Source organism: the organism of the source record quoted next, unplaced genomic scaffold (genome assembly GCF_019419815.1).
Source record: "Pyrus x bretschneideri cultivar Hongxiangsu unplaced genomic scaffold, Pyrus_bretschneideri_v1 Contig10, whole genome shotgun sequence".
Classification (NCBI taxonomy): domain Eukaryota; kingdom Viridiplantae; phylum Streptophyta; class Magnoliopsida; order Rosales; family Rosaceae; genus Pyrus; species Pyrus x bretschneideri.
Window position 1 is genome coordinate 6,438,715 of NW_025999391.1, and position 19,843 is coordinate 6,458,557.

The 19,843-nt window shown below is 36.2% G+C and overlaps 3 protein-coding genes across 3 annotated transcripts; 1 reads left to right on the forward strand and 2 right to left on the reverse strand.

Annotated features, from left to right (window-relative positions):
• Positions 1-2,880: 2,880 nt before the first annotated feature.
• LOC125469797 lies at positions 2,881-5,313 on the reverse strand. Its single transcript, XM_048567664.1, has 4 exons — positions 5,138-5,313; positions 4,724-4,861; positions 3,838-4,025; positions 2,881-3,391 (listed from the first exon to the last, which is right to left on the reverse strand). Exons 1-4 carry the CDS (start codon positions 5,197-5,199, stop codon positions 3,201-3,203), a joined length of 579 nt encoding a protein of 192 aa, XP_048423621.1. The 5' UTR covers positions 5,200-5,313; the 3' UTR covers positions 2,881-3,200.
• A 962-nt stretch (positions 5,314-6,275) lies between these two features.
• On the reverse strand, positions 6,276-9,760 carry LOC103959833. Its single transcript, XM_009372204.3, has 2 exons — positions 9,480-9,760; positions 6,276-8,014 (listed from the first exon to the last, which is right to left on the reverse strand). The coding sequence occupies exons 1-2, from the start codon at positions 9,583-9,585 to the stop codon at positions 6,414-6,416; spliced, it is 1,707 nt and encodes a 568-aa protein (XP_009370479.2). The 5' UTR covers positions 9,586-9,760; the 3' UTR covers positions 6,276-6,413.
• Positions 9,761-17,510: 7,750 nt separating this feature from the next.
• On the forward strand, positions 17,511-19,843 carry LOC103959823. The gene is made up of 4 exons (XM_009372193.3): positions 17,511-17,667; positions 18,195-19,074; positions 19,270-19,442; positions 19,525-19,843. Exons 2-4 carry the CDS (start codon positions 18,247-18,249, stop codon positions 19,655-19,657), a joined length of 1,134 nt encoding a protein of 377 aa, XP_009370468.1. The 5' UTR covers positions 17,511-17,667; positions 18,195-18,246; the 3' UTR covers positions 19,658-19,843.

Here is a 19,843-nt window from a genome sequence, read left to right on the forward strand (position 1 = left end):
GAAGAGGATCCTCATCCCTTATAATGTATCATCAAGTGCTCAAAAACCCAAGTGCAAAAATGTTTCCCTCCATCACTAAAAACGTTCTCGAAAAGCCTTGTACCATACATTATATTGTATATATCTATACACAAAAAAATGGATGCATTACATAGGGTTACAACTTAGGCTTACAACAAGTGATTGATGAACGTATGTTTTTCTCCCACAAACCAAGCAAAACCCTAGCTTCTCTCATCTCCCACCCAATTGTTCTTCTCCTTTGGTCCAGTAGGACCTTCCTCCCCATAAAGCTCAACTGGAAGCTTATTAAATATGTTCTCCAATCTGTGCTTAAACACCACAGGCAAGACATTGATAACCTTATCAAGATCAGTTCTTGAATTGTACACTATTGTTGGACCCCACTCTCTCATAAACTGCAGCCAATCCGGCTCACTCACAACCCCGTCTCCAAGATACTCGGCTGCAACAATCTCATACCGAATGCTTGAATCCACAAATAAGTTGCTGCGAGCAGCATCGTTCCTTATTCCGATGCCTAGCTTGTCTGACCCCTGAAGGTAAGTCCCGGGATAAGGGTAGCTCGCGTGTCCATTTTTGGATGAGTAGACAATGGCTTTGTTCCCGTCTGTATACTCCAAATCATATGCATCCACCCATTTGCCACCGCTGTGCTCCGAGAAGTATATGCTCTGGAGCTCTCCAGAAAAGTTGCAGATGCGGAGTGTGAAATGCTCCCGGTCTGTATACTCCAAATCATATACATCACATTTTCTCATATGTCAAAATATAAACTTAGATACTCACTAGTAATAGGGAGTACCCTATATACTCAAATTTTTTTTTTTGATCCAATAATATTCTAACACATGTTTTATGGTTTTAAAAAATAATGGACATGTTATTTAATTTTTCTTGGACTTTAAAAAATGGAACTAGTGACATTTTGATTATGTGACATTCCATTTGGAATTTGGCATTGAATTATTTTAAAAAATAATCATTTTCACCCATTAGCAAATGACATTTTGTTTATGTTATTTAATTTTACTTAGTGAGTACCTAAGTAAATTTGTACGTCAAAATTGGCATCACATAATTTTTATACCAATCCATGTAGGATTGACATGTCAGTTGGAGCTTCTATCTACTTTCAAATTTTATTATGTGATATTCCCCTTAGAATTGAACATTGAGTAACGTTACACTTATCACATATTTGTACCATCATTTGTATCATCTCTCTAATAGAATTAGGACCCATAACACGCGTGTGTCTCTCTCTATTAGAGAGATAATATAAATATATAGTAAAAATAACATTTTTAATTTGGCATCCTCTTTTGAGATGCTCTTATTTAGAAGTCTTTTTAAATATGAGGCACAATCAGTATGATGTGCAATTTTGCCGACCAAAATTAAATAATGGCAAATGAAGAAAAGAAGGTAAATGTGGGCAAGTTTAATTCGATCAACTTCTCCACTAACCAATTCCATCAACTTAAAGATGGGTTAAGGAATGATTACGGACAATGATATATAATAATGTTGTAGTAATGCACAAAGACGTTGGCAAGTTTGAGATAATCGTTGATCTTATGTTTGAAGATAGTATAACTTTGTAATTATTATTATGTGACATTTTTTTTTTCTTTGACCGGGTTAAAATCAGGTCTATTTAATGCACTATACTCTCTATTTATACTGTCTATTTTATCGTATCAATAAATATCGTACTTATCTAAAATATATATATATATATATTTTTTTTTTTTTAAAAAGCTTTTTTATCAAATAATGTGTCAGGTCTTCATTTATTTAACATTAAATATAATACATACCTCAATACACATACGATTTTCTATTTATTTTCAACGAAAATTTATGTTTACCGAAAACATTACACAGAAACATTTGTCCCGCGCTTCAAACGTGTTAATAATTTAATATAACTTTATACCTATAATTAATAAAAATAAAGGACACCAATTTTATTTTGTAAGTCCATGTCCACATCGTACATGTCAAGATTCAAGACGCAAATGTTTTGACTTTAAGTTTTGTTTTTCCATGAATGGACCACTCATCATTAATTTGTATTTTACTTCACGTTAATATTTGGCTTACTTGAACCTTATACACTCTCTACATTTTTAACATAAAAAATGGGTTCAACTACAACGACTTGTACTACTAAGACCATCTTCTGTAGTTGGGATAAAAATTAAAATTTAAACTTTAAATCCCTCCAAACCATCATCTATCATTGGGTTAAAATAAGCCTCGGGGATAAAATAAATTTTTGGGCTACTATCCCCCACCCCCAAGAAAATAGTCTTGGCTTAAATCATTCTAGACCTACCAAATTATCATATTTCAAACCTTTTTTTTAATTTTTTTTATTATAATCCAACGAATGTGATCGAATCTAGCGGTATTAAAAAAAAAGATTAGAGTCATTAGACGACCCAAAATTAAATCAAAATCTAAAATAATTTAAATCAAATTTCATTCATTACCCATGTATTTGTGTGATTTTTATTATTTATCAAAATTTAAAAAAAAATTTATTAAATTTTTTATAAAAATAAAATAGGATAATCCACATAAATTTTAGTTTACCCAAAAAAATATAGGCTAAAATCATTGTTTAAGAATCTAGGACTAAAATTTTAAACCTATGCATTAAAGAGCATTTTTTAGGTTATGACTTAAAATTTTCTGGCTTAAATCTTTAAGCTTTATCCCACCATTAAAGTTGATCTAAGTGATACAAATTTCATGTAAAATTAAGTTACAAGTATTCATTGGATTCATATATGCAAGATTTAATCGTTGATTTCCACAACCAATAAAGAAAAATTGCAAAAGTATGCCTTCTTGAAACTCAACATTTTATTCCACCGAGTTACTTATTAAAGAAAAGGAAAAACAAATCTAGGGAAATATTTATGGGCTTTTACAAGGAAACAACAGCCCAACTCTTCTCCACCGCTCCACTTTCTAAAACCCGGCCCAAGACTAAAAACCGAAAGCTTTGAGCTTTCCCACCAGTCACCCAAAAAACTGAAAAACTAAAAACTGGACAAAATACTCAGGTGAGAAGTCTCTTTGCTATTACAAGTCTGTACCAAGTTTTGTATGAGATGGATGAATTAGAAGTGCAAACACTCTTGCATACTGATGCGTTTGTTACTTCAGTTCTTCGGACTCGCCGATACTTGAGTGGGACAACCAGTGCATGCCGTGCAAGCAGGACCGGGGGCACTGTCGGAAATACCAATTCGCACTGTTCGCTGCTTCTCTTCGTTTTCAGGAATATGGACGAGGGCATCCATGATTAGGATGTCCCAATCGCGAGGGATGAGATACGAAAGCCAGGTGTTATCTGCGAATGAGAAATCCGATCATTAAAGTACTAAAAGAGTTATCAAAACCCGAGATATATGTAAAATGTAGTTTAAAGCATCAAACACAAAAGTCTAACTAGTTTTTCAGCACTCTTCACAAAACTTCTGATACACAAATTGGGATAGCCCGGTTGTTCCAAACAAACCAATTTGGAAAAGATCTAACACTGACAACGAGTTTAAGTACACATCAACAAACAATGTTGATCAATTATATGTCGTTGGATGTAAAATCATGTACCATTATTATAGTTTTAAATGTATATTCAAGTAGCGACAATGTATGAAAGTGCGTGTAAGTATCCAAACGCCAAAATAAGCGGGTGTGAGAGCACATGCACACAATGTATGTCTTTATGTGTATTTGCTTGTGTGTTTGCACATACAATTATATGTCTGTTTTTGTATTTAAATCAATACAAACCTCCTTTACGTACAGCCTTCACCTCCAAGACTCCCTTGCCTCGTGGTCCAGACACAGGAAACGTGCAAGCTACAGAATGCCGCTTATGAGCTACTGCAAGCGAAGCATTGTACCATGGGCCCTTTGCAATAGGTTCCCCTATAGCCTCTATGATTGATGGGTTCTTACTGGCTTTCTCCATGGCCTTGCTGCAAAGTTTACAAGAACTGATTACCGAAAAAAAGCCTTAGATTAAATATTTATCAGGGACATTAAATGATTTGGGGTTGTTCCTTGAACTCTCTATTACCCCTTCCCACCTCTCCAAGAAAATTGTCATTTTCCCTCTCCTTCCCTCATTCATCCTACAGATCACTACTAATCAACAACCAACTCTGCGAGTAAAACTGCCTAACTTCCACCTTCATACGTGGACATTATGGCATGATCTGTAGTGCGAGGGAATAGAATACATCAAACAAGCAGGATACTGACACGCAAGTAATATTCCACGGCTGCATTGCATATGTACAAGATTAAGTCACACTATGGTGTAAATCACCTCTTGGTTAGTTTTCTGCGCCCTCTCTACAAATATACTTTAAATCTATATGCTTTCCATAAAGCTACATTACAAGGTATTGCTGTAAATACAATTTGTAAATTCATATAACCAAGACATTATCAAACGTGTGATCTAATTTATAGAACCAGTCATATAATAGATCCAAACGATTTCCAAACCCAAAAAATGGAAAAAAAAACCGCCATTTCAAGGACAATCATTAAGAAACCGAAATGCACAAAAAACAACGTTGTTCATAAACGCAAGTTCCAAATTTGAGTAAACTGATTAATCACATCAAATAAAACAGAAAAAAATGTCCCATATACTTGGAAGGAATACCTGCTGCAGCTTTGATAAATCACAAGATCATTAAGAGCACTTAAGGCAACACCGCCGGTAGTGGTAATCAGAATAAAAGACACCGCCTTTCGACGGAAAGACGAGCTCTTCCCTTCGTCCACTGTCTTCGCCGCCGAACTGCACAAAACCCATCTCATTAGTCACATCACACTCCATCAAATCCTAATCGGAACAACAAGAAATTGCATCCACTATTTCATATTTTATGATCTCAAAAACCCAAAACTACAACGACCCAGTTCATAATTTTTGTGCAAATTAAATCTGGTAATGCTGCAACAGCTGCTATTGAAAGTTATGGGAACTTGGTGAACCGATTACTCAACTTTTTGGCAAACTATGGGAATTAAAATTTGATCAGAAATTGAAGAGAAAATATAATAAAAGTTGAACCTGGAAAAGTGTGGCGCTGAGGAGCTCCTATTGAGGAACGAAACCAACCTCCTCGACAGCATTTTCTCTGCTCGCTCGCTCGCTCGCTCTGAGTCCTAGTCGTCTCTTTCGTATGTGCTGTGTGTTCGTTCTACTGCTCGCGTGGTGCCCTTTGCTTCCAAGTTTCAAGCACCCCACGACTGGACCGTTCGGTCCCTCTCAAATGTGGAGAATATGGGCCGGTGTTTATATGGACCTAAGGTCCATTTTGTCAAAAGGCCCGTGATTCATAGTTTGCTTTTTGTTTTTAAACAAATCAATTGAGCGAAATATTTAAAATTTACGTCTTCGAGCACTACGAGAAAAAATAGGGCAAGTAATTAAGACGTTATCACAAAATCAAGAGTTTGTCCGGATAAACCAAAAAAAGGGCCTTGTAGAGAAAAACTTCAATAGGGCAAATGACCCTTTCTTTTTAAAATATTTTCTCATGCAACCAATTTATAGTTTTAATGACGTCACTTATGAGAAAAAATAGGGCAAGTAATTAAGACGTTATCACAAAATCAAGAGTTTGTCCAGATAAACCAAAAAAAGGGCCTTGTAGAGAAAAACTTCAATAGGGCAAATGACCCTTTCTTTTTAAAAGATTTTCTCATGCAACCAATTTATAATTTTAATGACGTCACTCGCCCAGTTAATACTTATCACATATTCAAAACGTGAATCCTTTCTTTGGCCCTACTCTTTCTCACAAACACACACAAACCCTCCCTATTTTTTGGATTATTCAGTGTGTTTTTTTTTTTTGTAAATCCGGCCCCACTCATGACAATATCACAACCTTATAATAGGAATAGGATCCTCTTTGTGGGGGGTTTGGACAATCAATCAATCATCTCTTTGTGGGGGTTTGGACAATCAATCAATCATGTCTGTTTATCGCACATTGTGCGATTAGAAATTATTTTGAGTTTTATTTAAAATTGAATATAAATAGTACTTAACGAAAACTGACCACACGATATACGATGAACGGATACTATTGATTCCCAGATCTCCACAAAGAGGATCCGAAGAGGATCCTCGTCCCTTGTAATGTATCATCAAGTGCTCAAAAACCCAAGTGCAAAAATGTTTCCCTCCATCACTAAAAAGGTTCTCGAAAAGCCTTGTACCATACATTATATTGTATATCTATACACAAAAAAATGGATACGTTACATAGGGTTACAACTTAGGCTTACAACAAGTGATTGATGAAGGTAGGTTTTTCTCTCACAAACCAAGCAAAACCCTAGCTTCTCTCATCTCCCACCCAATTGTTCTTCTCCTTTGGTCCAGTAGGACCTTCCTCCCCATAAAGCTCAACTGGAAGCTTATTAAATATGTTCTCCAATCTGTGCTTAAACACCACAGGCAAGACATTGATAACCTTATCAAGATCAGTTCTTGAATTGTACACTATTGTTGGACCCCACTCTCTCATAAACTGCAGCCAATCCGGCTCACTCACAACCCCGTCTCCAAGATACTCGGCTGCAACAATCTCATACCGAATGCTTGAATCCACAGATAAGTTGCTGCGAGCAGCATCGTTCCTTATTCCGATGCCTAGCTTGTCTGACCCCTGAAGGTAAGTCCCGGGATAAGGGTAGCTCGCATGTCCATTTTTGGATGAGTAGACAATGGCTTTGTTCCCGTCCGTGTACTCCAAATCACATGCATCCACCCATTTGCCACCGCTGTGCTCCGAGAAGTATATGCTCTGGAGCTCTCCAGAAAAGTTGCAGATGCGGAGTGTGAAATGCTCCCAGTCACCAACATGCTGTCCGATCTTGCTAAGAGGGAAGTCCAGAGGCCCAACTTTGAGAGTGGCTGGTCCATTGAAGGGACAAAACACCCACATTGCAATGTCAGTGAAAGTCCCACCAAGAGCCGGTTTCACATGAACATAAAGTTCTGCACTTTCCAAGTTTCCGCGTTTTATTATCTCTCTTCGTTCACCAGTCGGCAAGTCAATCCAAAACCCCCCATCATTTGACCCCCCGCCAGGCAAATTTGAGCCACTACCATCAATAGCCTCACCATCCGACGTGCCAGTTTTGTACAAGAGCGCTCCACTTTTGAAAAACCATGAAACAGAAGATGGCAAGTAAATCTCTTCTGGATGAAAAAATACGGTGGGTCCATAATGATGGATAAGCGAATGAATTTGATCAAGATTTGGCATTCCAGGTAGCTTCGGATTCAAATTCTTCAAGCATCCAATATGCAAATCCTTTCCAACGTTGGAGTCGCTAGAGCAGAAAAATGTACCAGCAGAAACCCCTTTCCCCATCATTCCCCGATGATGGGGTCTTGTAGTCCAAACTTGGAAAGGAATATTTAGAAATTTTGTAATCGCATTAAGAACTGGGCGGTAAGTTTCACATCTGTCAGTCAAATCAGCTCGAATGCACCTCACTTCATCCAACCGAGGTTTATCAGGCTTGTTAGTCACTAAAAAGCCCATTGCTTTGTAACCTTCTGGTGGCTGAGGACGCCAAAAATAACCATATGCACCATGATTGTCCTCATTCCCCTCATCAGGGCTCCATACTAACATGTAATCAAGTGGCTCTCTGAGAGCCGGCAACTTGACACTCTCCCCAACATCAATTGTTTCTGGAAACTCTGCCTCTTTAACCACAAGAACAAAACCGTGTAAAGGTTTATCCTTGGATTGGCAATAATGACCAATGCTATGGAATCCATCAGGTATTCCTGCTGGCTTATAAAACGTAACACATTTTTTCTTGTCCTCCGATGGGATGCAGGCCCAGATAAACTCAAATCTGGTTATCTTGGAAACCTCTATTTCTCCGAGATTGATTCTTCCAGAAGCAAAACCTTCACCTGAGAAGAAAAATGCATCCCTGAATCATTTAGAAAAGTAGTCCAAACTGCCATTCGAATAAATAAATGCATCCCTGAATCATTTACGAATCCTCAAGCATTCAGTTTTTCTCATTGATAATTTTTTAAATTTTTTGCGTTAATGCTTTAGTCGTACTTGAAAAGATTCTTTCTGAATTTCCACAACCTCCAAAATTTTGCATGTTCGTAAATACTCAGCTGAAACATAGGTGAATGTGAAACTACAAAAAGAAACGAGCTACTTAAATTAAAGCTTTGATTCAGAAAACAAAGAAGAAATACACCATAATCCAGAAAACTCACAATTAACAACATCAAGCACACTAATCACCCGAAAAAAGATGAAAGCATCCAAACATAAGGTGAAGTTCAAAATATGTTGCAGCACAAACTAACAAGTGAATTTCTAACTCGTAATTCATTATTCAAGCAAGGAAGAACAGATAAACCCGAATTTCTGGAGCTTTGAAATCAGCAATCATGTGCTAAAAAAATAGAATAAGCTTTCACTAACAATATAGGCAGAAACATATAACCAGAAACTTATTGAGCGAAAAGACTATCTTAAGCTGCTCATTAAGGGCATAAGAGATCGTTTATAAAGGGAGAGAAGCTTCAAAAGGGAAATAAAGGAGAAAAAGAGTGTCCTAGTAGAATGACTAAACAACGGACATGCTAACCAAAAGGTAGGTTCTTTTGCTGCCGTGCATCATATCGAGTTGAACACAACTGAACCGCAATCTAAAGCATATGGTCAATGAACAGGCTATTTGCACACAACATCCACACTTGCGCTAAAATACAGAGTAACCAATGCAACACAGTAGAACAAAATCATTTATGATCAAACCACAAAATCGCGAATATCAGCATGTTCACAAACTTACCAGAGCATACTAAATAACATATACAGACAGAAAACAGGTTGATGATGATGAACAATGGCCCTTGGAAACGCATAGATTATAAAATCACATTTTAGCTCTCCAGCTCAAATTCAAACAACCAGTGGAGGTTCATCATGATTCCGAAGACATGCTTAGTTCTGATAAGTGCAAGTACTTTGGCAGAGGAATCAAACTAACCATAAAAGTCTCTAATTCCCATAAAAATCACTGATCAATATTTGCAATAATAAAATAATTTCAGCTTCTTTTCAGAAATTAACAAAAGGAAAAGACTTTTTCTTTTCAAATTTAGAGACTTACAGTTTATCAAAAAATATAACGGCTATAATGCATGATCCATTGACCCAAAAAAAGCAAACTTTCATAGCCACATATGATAGCATTCAGCAGAATCCACAAACCCATCAACCCAAAATCCATAAAAATTCCAAATTCTAATCAGATAATCTAAAAAAACAAAAACCCAGATCATAATTTTCAAAAACAAAAAGAGAATCCGAAAAAGATCAAAGCTTTTGCAGTATAATTTTTCACACCTGGAGGCCATTGAGGAATGGGATGAGGCAGAGAGAAGGGTTCTTCAGGCTCGGGTGGTAATAAATCTGTGAGCTGATTCCAATGGAAGCACTTGCACCCGAACATCACTAACCCGAAACGGAAGCCGAAACTTTCTGCTTCTGTCTCGGCCTCTGATCTGAAACTCGGATTTTATTGTGCTCCGAGATGTGATTGCGACAATTCTGAAAGTGATGAATAGAATGCTTAATCATGTTGTGGGGCCGACTCCCACAATGCACACTACTTTTTATAAAGAGAAGTCGATGATGATGACGAAAAATAATTTGTGTGCATGGCGGAAGGAGATTTTCTACAAAGTATTGAATATTGTAATTAAAAAAGTTTAATTCGTTTTTATGACAGAAGGAAATTTCCGCGTATTGAATATTTTAATTATATATTTTATTAAAAATATTAAATTTAATGATTAAAAGATTCGAAATATCTAAAACCAATCTAAAAATTCTGCATGGTGGAGACTGCGAATATAATTCTTTCTCCTTTTACCTTTTCATTATTTGGTCAAAACCTTTTTCTTTTTCTGTTCTTTTTTTTTTTTTTTTAAATTTTATGTTAAAAGTAAAAGAGATTCTACAACGCAAAATAAAAGAATTAGCAGTAATAAATTCACCACTCTTTTTCAATACGTTAAAATAACATTTCTATGAGTAAAAATCTTGGAATAAAAGAACATAATGATGATCAACAATAAAGAAAATAGAACTTTTTTTTTTGCAAACATAATTTTTGTTTAAGATGAGTCCCATTTGAGAGTCATCTTTGATCAAACCACTTTTTTTTTCTTTTAAGATAAGTCCCACTAGAAAGTGATCTTTGATCAAACCAATCCAATAAAAACATAAGTAATGGATTGTATGGTTAGGATTTTTTTTCTTCTTTAATTCACTGTATTTCGGATTTAAATCCTTTTTATTTCTCATAAAGATGAATTTAATATAAATCATATAGTTTTTTTTTAATAAACAAAAACGAAAAAGAAGTTAAATTGACCTTAAATTTTGGTTGTGTATTCATGTTTAAATTCTACTTAAGATACACAATTGCGAATTTAAAAGAAGGGGCATGAGAGGCTAAAAGGTACGTGTTTATAATTTTTTTAAAGAAAAATGGGAGATGGTATAGGCATTTCAAAAAATAAAAAAATTATTGTGCATTCTTTGCAATTGGATTTTGTTTTCAAATACATAAAATTGTGCACAATGACTTTTTGGAGTGCCAATAACAACACCCCGAAGAAAATATGTATCATTTTTTTTTCCTTCCATGCAAAGATATTGAGAGAGACGAATTAATTATAATTAGTTAGGGAATTATTATTGACACTTCAGAATTCTCATTTTGCACTCCAAACTTTATATATTTTGAAAGAAAATGCACTTTTGAGGAATGCATAATAAGATTTTTGGAGTGCCAATACCAGTTTCCATTCTTTATTGAACTCGAGACTTATATTCTATACAAGGTTTTAAAATACGTTAGGCGCTAGTCGGACGGCTAACAAGGGCCTAGCGCCTAGACGGCCTAGGCGGATTTATGTAAATTTATTATATATCTTGTAAATAAATGCCTATTTACACTTAAATAAAAAAAATAAAAAAATAAAAAAATAATACTTGTACGGATAATAGAATAATGATAAAATGTAAAAATAGAAGTAGAATAATACACAAAGTACATCCATCCAACAAGTTCAATATTAAGCATATAATCATAATGAGGAGTATTCTTGGATGATAGACTAAATTTTTCTTGTTCATGATCCTTGCATTGGATTGGACATAGATTAATTTAACGTTGTTGTTTCTAGTTTATTTCTTCTTCTTTTTTATGTATCCCCTCAAAAGTTCTCCAATTCATTTCATAATTGGATGAACTTGTAGTCAATCCATCCTTTGCAAATTATGTACACCATTTCCATAAGTATACCAACATGAAACTAAAAAAATAAAAAAGCACACAATTAATTTAAAAAAAAAAAAAAAATCAAATCCGCCTAGGACTGACTAGAAGCCGCCTAGGATTGCCTAGGTGCGGCCTACCTCCTGACCGATTTTTTAAAACGATTTGCCCTAAATCCCAGCGGGTCTTCACCACCTAGGCCGATTTTTAGAACACTGATTCTATAAGAGTTGAATATTAGATCTTCCACTTATAAGAGCATCTCCAATGCATCGTAAATTGAGACTTGAGAATGAGATTCTCCAATGCACCGAAGACTAAAATCTCATATATAAATCTTCAGCGAAGTTGAGACCCAAAATAGGGGTTACAATATTAGATTTGAGTCTAATCAAGAACATGATATTTGAGTTTTGAGTCCAATCATCTCAATGCACATAACCAAATTGTTAAAACTCAAATATGAGTTCTGAGCCCAGTGTTTTCTCCTCTGATGCAAGGATTCAAATCTTAATAAGACTCAAAACGAGTCTTAAGATTTGAGTTTTTACATTGGGGCAGAAACCAAAATATATTAATCCACTACCTTTTTGAGATCCAAATAAATATAGATCTGAATCTTTGCAATCAAGATGCTTTAATAAAAAGAAAAATTAATAAAAAGAGCTTCCATACTTTGAAGTTTAACAAAAAAATCATGTACTAACTTTATTTAATGGATAGGATAAGACCGAATAACAAACCAGCCCAACAATACTGGCATAAACAAAATAATTTCTTAAGCATCCAATTTTACCCTTAACAATCTTCAGCCGATGGTGGTTCCTGCCGTTCATGGGACTTCCTCGCCTATTCCAGGTGGCTTAGAACCTATTGTCACGTGTTTGACTGCACTTTCTTTGCCAAATTGATCACCATTTGCGGATGGGGACCTACTAATCATTATCTTGCTTTCATCATATGCAATGATCTTCATTAAACTTTCATCAACTTTATGGTTTTTATTTATTTTATAGTTTTTCATTTGTGTGAGAACAAAAAATAGAATCAAGACAAAGTTTAATTAATTCAAAAGTAAGCTTTTAGTTTTCATTTAAAAAAATTATCAACCCCAAACAAGAATTTAATATGTGCATGAGAGAGTAACTGTTACTAGATCTACTAACACAAAAGATTAATGGTAGAAGAATTTAATTTTCATCTATTTCCATTGTAATTTGCAAAAGTATTTCCATTAAATTTGACTCTCTCTCTTCCTTGTCATCTTCTCCGAAGAACTCAGAAGCAAAGTACTTGACTTCGTTGGAAATCAGTTCTTATGAAAATAATAGACTATTTTTGAAATTGAACCAAAATAACCCATTATTTCTAAAACTACGGAAAAATTACACACTATATCTGAAAACTGATCTGAAATAACTCATAGTATTTATTGAACGGAACAAAGTGAACATTATTTCAAGAACTACAACAAATACCTCAACTATTTCTGAAACATAACCAAACTACCTCACACTATTTTGAACAAAATCAAAATAACCCACATTATTTCTGGAACCACAACAAATTAATTTACACTATTTATGAAACTGAACTATAATAACTCACACTATTTCTGGAAGGGAACAAAGTAAACATTATTTCTGAAACTACAGCAAAATAACCACCACTATATCTGAAATTGAACGAAAATAACCCACACACTATTTCTGAAACTACAACACAACTACAAACTGTTTATAAATAAAAAAAACTGAATCAAAATAACCCACACTATTTATAAAAAAGAAAAGAAAAAAATAAACATTATTTCAGAAATTACAGCAAACTTACACTATTTATGAAACTTAACCAAAATAACTTACATTATTTTTGGAACTACAATAAAATAATCTACACTATTTCTAAAACTAAAACAAAATAACTCACACTATTTATGGAACAATAACAAAATATACATCTATCTCATGGATGATACACTATATATATATATATATATTCCATAGAATAAATACATATGTTTTGAATTAATTAATTAATTAATCTTTTTGCTCATGAAAAATCCGATGCTGCTGCCTTGAAGGCCGAAGGAAATTAAGCAACCTTTGAGCCTTAATTTCCAGGGGAAAGCTGTTCAAAAATAAATAAAAATAAAAAATAAAATCTAGGGGAAAGAAAAAGAAGATGAATGAGTCCATTTATGTGACAGCCTGTTCCAGATTTTCGAACCGTAGAGGTGAAATGACGATTTTGCCCTAGCATGGTTGTTTCATTGTGTGGTTGTCTTTGGATTTTTGTTGGCAGGTTTTGGACCACACACACTCCCCCACACCTCCCTCACCCTTTCCCTGCCCTGTATCCCTGTCCCGAGCCCTTTCTCTCTCCCATTTCTATCCCCCTCCAAACCTTCACAGATTAAGGAAACAAAGTACATATTCATGCTCGTGAGGTCCGTAGGAGTTCAACCATACCCATTTCAGGTAAGGATACCTTCATTTTCACGTCGAACTCGGGATACCCCGATTTGGTCACTATTCATGCACACGTTAATTCTTGTGTTTTTGAGAATTTCAAGCTTGTAGGAATCTTGGTGAGGTCCTTAGAAGGCTCAGGGTGGTTCGTTTAAAGGTTTTGGACGTTGGGATTGTGAGTTTCAAACTTGGTCGGAGTTGGTGGTGTTTTCCCGGCGAGATTCCGTGGATTTTAGTGCTTGAAGGTGGTATAGATTTGTTCCTCTTGTTGTAAGCTTCATTTTGGTACCAATTTTGTGAAATTTGGTTGAAAAACGAGTGAGATATAACGTTTTGAAGTTTTCACAATTTTCCGGCGCCGGAGCTTCGTCGGAGAAGATGACGGAATATTCCGTCAGTTTGGACAGAATATTCCTAACAGCGTTAACGGAATCTGTTAAGGTTGACGGAATATTCCTGACGGCGTTAACTGACGCCGTCAGTGTGCCAGGCACATGCCTGCGCGTGGCTAGCGCATGTGGCCGTGCCTTGGACGGCGCGTGGGGGCGTGTGCGGCGGTGGAAATTTTTTCTAAAAATATGGGGATGTTCCTGAGGTTGAGTAGATCACGTTGATGTATTCATACACCCCATTTGAGCATTGTATGAGAAGTTATTTCTTAAGGTTTATTATGTGTTTTAAAATTAACGTTTTTATAGTTGTTTCGCATATAAGTGAGACCTATCCCGATGACGAGCGTGGTCACTCGAGGCAAGGGGGTTACGACCCTTCTACATACCAGTGAGTGGGCTTTTGGTTTTCCGTAAATACCTATATACTTATATTTTTCCCAGAAAATAAATTGAAACGTTATACGTTTATATGCCATGTTTATTGTTTGCCATTTCTTTTACACATTATTAGTTGTACATGTATATATATGCTTGGTGCTGCGGATGCATAGGTAAGTGCCAGGTGAGTTATGATTTATGTTCATGTTCAGTAGTGGTTTGAGATGCATTGAGAGCTCATAACCTGCACCCCCGGTGTTAGTGCTCCCGTCCAGAGTTGGGCACAGTCCTTCACGTGATGTTCACCTCCCGCACCACACACTTATCTTGGATCCAAGTTAGGTGCACAGTCATGTCTTATAGACCACTTTAGGTGGTTCCGACTCATAGGTAACCCGCGATTATTCGACCAGCCTTCACGTGATCGTAGCACTTGAGCGTACTTATATTACACCCAATCCTGTCGTACATACCACTTTAGGTGGTTCCGACTCTTGTGCAGGTATAGTTAGTGAAATGGAGATTCGAGCTCTAGATTCAGCCGTACAGGTCACGTTAGGTGACTCCGGCTGACAGATTCATGGCATTAATTTGATATTTCCTAAGCACTTACATTCTATTTAGAGACATTTGGCATGTCATATTTTCCGAGCATGATTATATATATATGTATATTATGTTTCTGGGAAGTATACAGGTTTTACGGCGAGGGGTTAGAATCATGTTTTTGAAACGGTTTTTTTTTAAAAGCTTTGTTTTTGCCCACTCACACTTTTGTTTTGTGCCCCTCCAGGTTCTAGTTGGCTAGCATTCTTGGTGGCTCCCCAGAGGATTTTCCTGGCATATTTGACAGATTATCACCAATGTAGGACCATCTTCGGGTGTGGTTATGTAGTGTTGTTTCTCCCGGACTGCATTAGGTCTTCGTGTTCTGAACTTTATTTTCACACTTACGCTTGCACATGTATGTTATTACTTTGTGTAAAGCTGTTTTTTTTTATTTATTCGTACTTTTATTATTATTTTATTTAGCTTCCGTACTGTGCACATGGTTACATCACTTCCACGTGACGGCCAGCATGTCCTGATCTCGGTCGGGGTGTGTCAATTTATCTCCAAAGTTCAACACATGCAAAAATATTGTATTTGTCACACCATAAAATAGAATACGGGCCTGAAATTTGTTCCCAACCATTAGAAACCCCATGGTGGTTTATGTAGTGTACCGTTTGATTGATGTTGAGTTTGTATATATACTTATTTATTCATAGTTATTATGACTTAAGTTACGAAATATCTGTTATATCGTTAGCAGTCATTAGTAAACTAATAACACAATGCGACAATATAATTAATACACCCTAAAATTTCTTATGAGATGTACCTTAATTATATTAATCTTATTTTTGGATGCAAGACTATGTTAGCTTATGGACTACCTGCATAATAACATACTCTACAAAAGGTGACTAGTAGTCTAATTGTATCAAAATGACGTTTTTTTTTTTTTTTGTTTTTGAATAAATTTTTAAGCATTAATGGGCGAATCTCCCGCAAAATAATCTAACAATACAAACTCTGTCATGCATTCCTGTTGCTTTGGGGAATACCAAGCGACAAGCTCGTCCACGCATACATTCCAGCCTGTTAGGGGTAATTATGGAAAAAGAATTTTATTGCGGGTTGGGCTTTAATTCAGCCCATGTTTTTAATGTGTGTAGGGCTGGTACGTGAATAATTTTGTCCTTATAGTTAAACTTTATGAAAAATTAATGAAAATGATTTGAAATTTTTGAGTTTTAACGATAAGGACAAAATAAAAAGTAAAGTGAATAGTACTATGATTGATTTTTTAGTGTAAAAATGTGATTTTTCATTAAGATGAACAGTACCAGGAATTTTTCGTTAAAATTCCCCAACTCTTAAGCCCTTTTAGTTAAATAAAAGTTTATTGTAGTTTTTTGTTAAGAAAAAGTTGGCCCAAACCTTTTTCTTTAAAGCTCTCTTAAATAAATGAATTAGGACTAGACCGTATTAACAATATTACATGACCTCTCACCTAAAACTTTTAAAGAAAGAGTTACCACTTGTAAATGAGAAGAAACACAACTAAATCGTAGGACCAGTAGCGTATCAATTTCAAATTAAAATGTTCTAGAAAGAGCGCTATGATGCCTCGAGGCTCAAATGCATTTCAAAAGACAATACAATGCATCGGATGAATCTTGTTGTCACCATGAATATTGTTCGTTGATTATGGAAGGCGCGCCGTTAACCTTTGTGTCCGTCCAATCGCTGCCACGTGTACGGCTGTAAAGTTACTTGCACAACGAGGACAAAGCACAAGTGTTTATCAACTTTAAGTACTTTTCGTTACCTAGAGTAAAACTTGCGAGACTAAATTTAGAGACAAAATTTGTAAATCGAATGATGCGTCATTAATAAGAATAAACATTTTTATAAACGTTTAAGTAATAAATAAATCAATCATCAACTTCAATATCATTTAATTTTCAAAATTCCGTCTATAATTTTAATCTCTCTTACATTACCCTATTAGTTACCTGTATCTAGCCGTCCTCTCCTCCTAGGCAGGCCAAGAAAAGAACCAAAACTTGTAATGGTCAAGTGTCATGTGATTTTTCTGAAGAAAGTTGGTGGAGAGAGAGAGAGAGCATTCAACGGTGGATATGCTGCACCGCAGAGCTTTCATTTCGCATCAGCTTCCTGAAAGATCCTTTACCTTTTCCAGCCTAGGAAAGCAACCAAAACTTGATATTTTGCACCAAACAAAATACAACCATTCAAATGTTATCATATTTTTATTATTTTCCAAGGAAAAAAGGAAGTCAAATTCAATAAGAACACACGTCTCCAGATTCCAGCCGCCCCTATATATATCAGAAGCAATGTCTGCAGAAAAACACAAAAGCTAATTAATATAATTCTTTTTCCTTTACGGCATTGGAATTTAGGAGTGTTTGGAATTGGAATCCCAAAAAGTGGTAATGCTTCTTTCTTCCTCGTTGTTATTCATTTTCTCATGTTTTCAAATGCTTTCATGGGACTGTTCTTCTTTTGGTCCCCCTTTTTTTCTTCTCTTTTTACAAGATTCATCTTTTTGAAAGAAAATGTTGTAGTTTCGTATGGGTTAGGATTAGAATAGGTTTAAGGTTCGATTTTCGTAATCGGAAAGTGTACATGGTCTACAACTGCATAATTCACTTCAAGCCTATTTAGACTATTTATGTAGAAAGTATTTATGCTCATAAGCTCACAAGAACGTTCACCAGAAATGTTTTTACTAGAAGAGCTCAAAAGTTCACAAAATATCCCATCGCTTTAATGACCAAGAAGCACTTTTATGTTTCTTTCAAACGTTCTCTAAAGTGTTTTTGGCTCTTCCAAAGCACTTCCGAACAAACCTAACGATAGAAAATAAATATATTGAATTTTTGGCTGCATATTGTAATAATTGAGCTTCATAATACAACTTCACTAACTCATATATTATTATTGCCAACATTTACAGAATTTTGTCAGCATAACAGATCACAGAAAATCATCAGCAAAAGCTTTCAATCATGTTGCTAAGGAGCTCATCAACCCCAGTGATTGGATCTCTCCTTGCATCATACGCCTCAGAAAGCCCTAACATCATCAGCAATCATCACTCAGATCCCAAACCAAACACCTTCCACCAACATGCTCCCACCAAGTTCTCATTCCACCAACCTGGATATCTCAACATCTCACACAACTCCTCACCAATCTCTCACTCCTCCCTTGATTCGGACCGGCATTCGCTAACCGGGTTCCGAAGGGCTCAGTCTGATGGGAACTTGGAAGGACTGGCCTATGCTTCTTGTGACACTGAGGATCAGTTCTTTGATTCAAAACTACTCAACATGTTCTCCGCAAGATCCAAGTGCACGATGCTGCAAACTATACCGTCTCCTTCGTTGCATAAGTCGGGTGGTTACGACGACGATGAGGACGATAGTGATGTGGAATACGAGGAAGAAGAAGAAGAAGAAGAGTTTGATGAGGAGAATGTGGAGAGAGTGACGGCGATGGAAGGCGAAAGTGTTTGTTTAGAGGAGAAGGTGAAGAACATGAGGTTAACTCGGGATGTGAAGTTTTTGGACAAAATATGGAATACAGGGTTTGAGGAAAAAAGAGAGCTTGCGAGTCAAGAAATGTATCTTGCAAGGGGGCTAGGGCTTGGTGGTGGTAGTGGTGGTGGTGGTGGTGGAAGCGGTAGCCGCGGTGGTGGAGATGTTAATTGGGATGGCTATGATGGTGATGGAGGAGATGACAACCATGGGGCTGAGACGCATCACAAGAAGCTGGTTGAGGAAAATCCAGGCAACCCTTTGTTCCTTAGAAATTATGCTCAATTTTTGTATAAGGTGAACCTCCACTGCTTCTATAACTTTGTGTCTTCAACTTTCAAAACTACTCTAGTATACGGAGATTAGAATCAAACTCAGGTGTAAGAGGGGACACACTGCCTTGGCTAAACTGACCTAACCCACGTCTGATGTGTTTTCGACTTTTAATTTCCGGTCTTTGTGAGTATACTAAAATCAAATGTTTGTTTTCAGACCAAGAGAGATCTTCATGGGGCAGAGGAGTGCTACTATAGAGCTATCCTAGCAGATCCTAATGATGGTGAAGTTATGGCTCAATACGCTAAGCTAATATGGGAGCTACACCATGACCAAGAGAGAGCCTTAAGCTACTATGAACGAGCAGTCCAAGCTGCACCTCAAGACAGGTAGGTTGAATTTTAGGTCTAAATTAACGGAAATGATTTCCGCACACCCTTTATAACATGACTTGCCATTTTTCAATTTCAGCTTTGTCCACGCAGCGTACGCCGGTTTTCTCTGGGAAGTAGAGGACGACGAGGACGAAGCTGAAGCGAAGAACGATCCTCGTGCCATGCCATCTTATCTTCATGAGGGAATCATGGCATCCGCAAGTGCCTAAAAAAATCTTTTGATAGCATTGTATGGTGACTAGGTTGTAAAGCATATACGGGGGCTGCGTCTGTTATTGTAGTCATAATTTTGAAGCTGAAGAACACTAGCAAGCAATGACCAGAGGGCATTGTAGACGATGAATACTCATGTAACATTTTTCTTAGACGAAATGGTATAAAGTTTTGCCGGATGA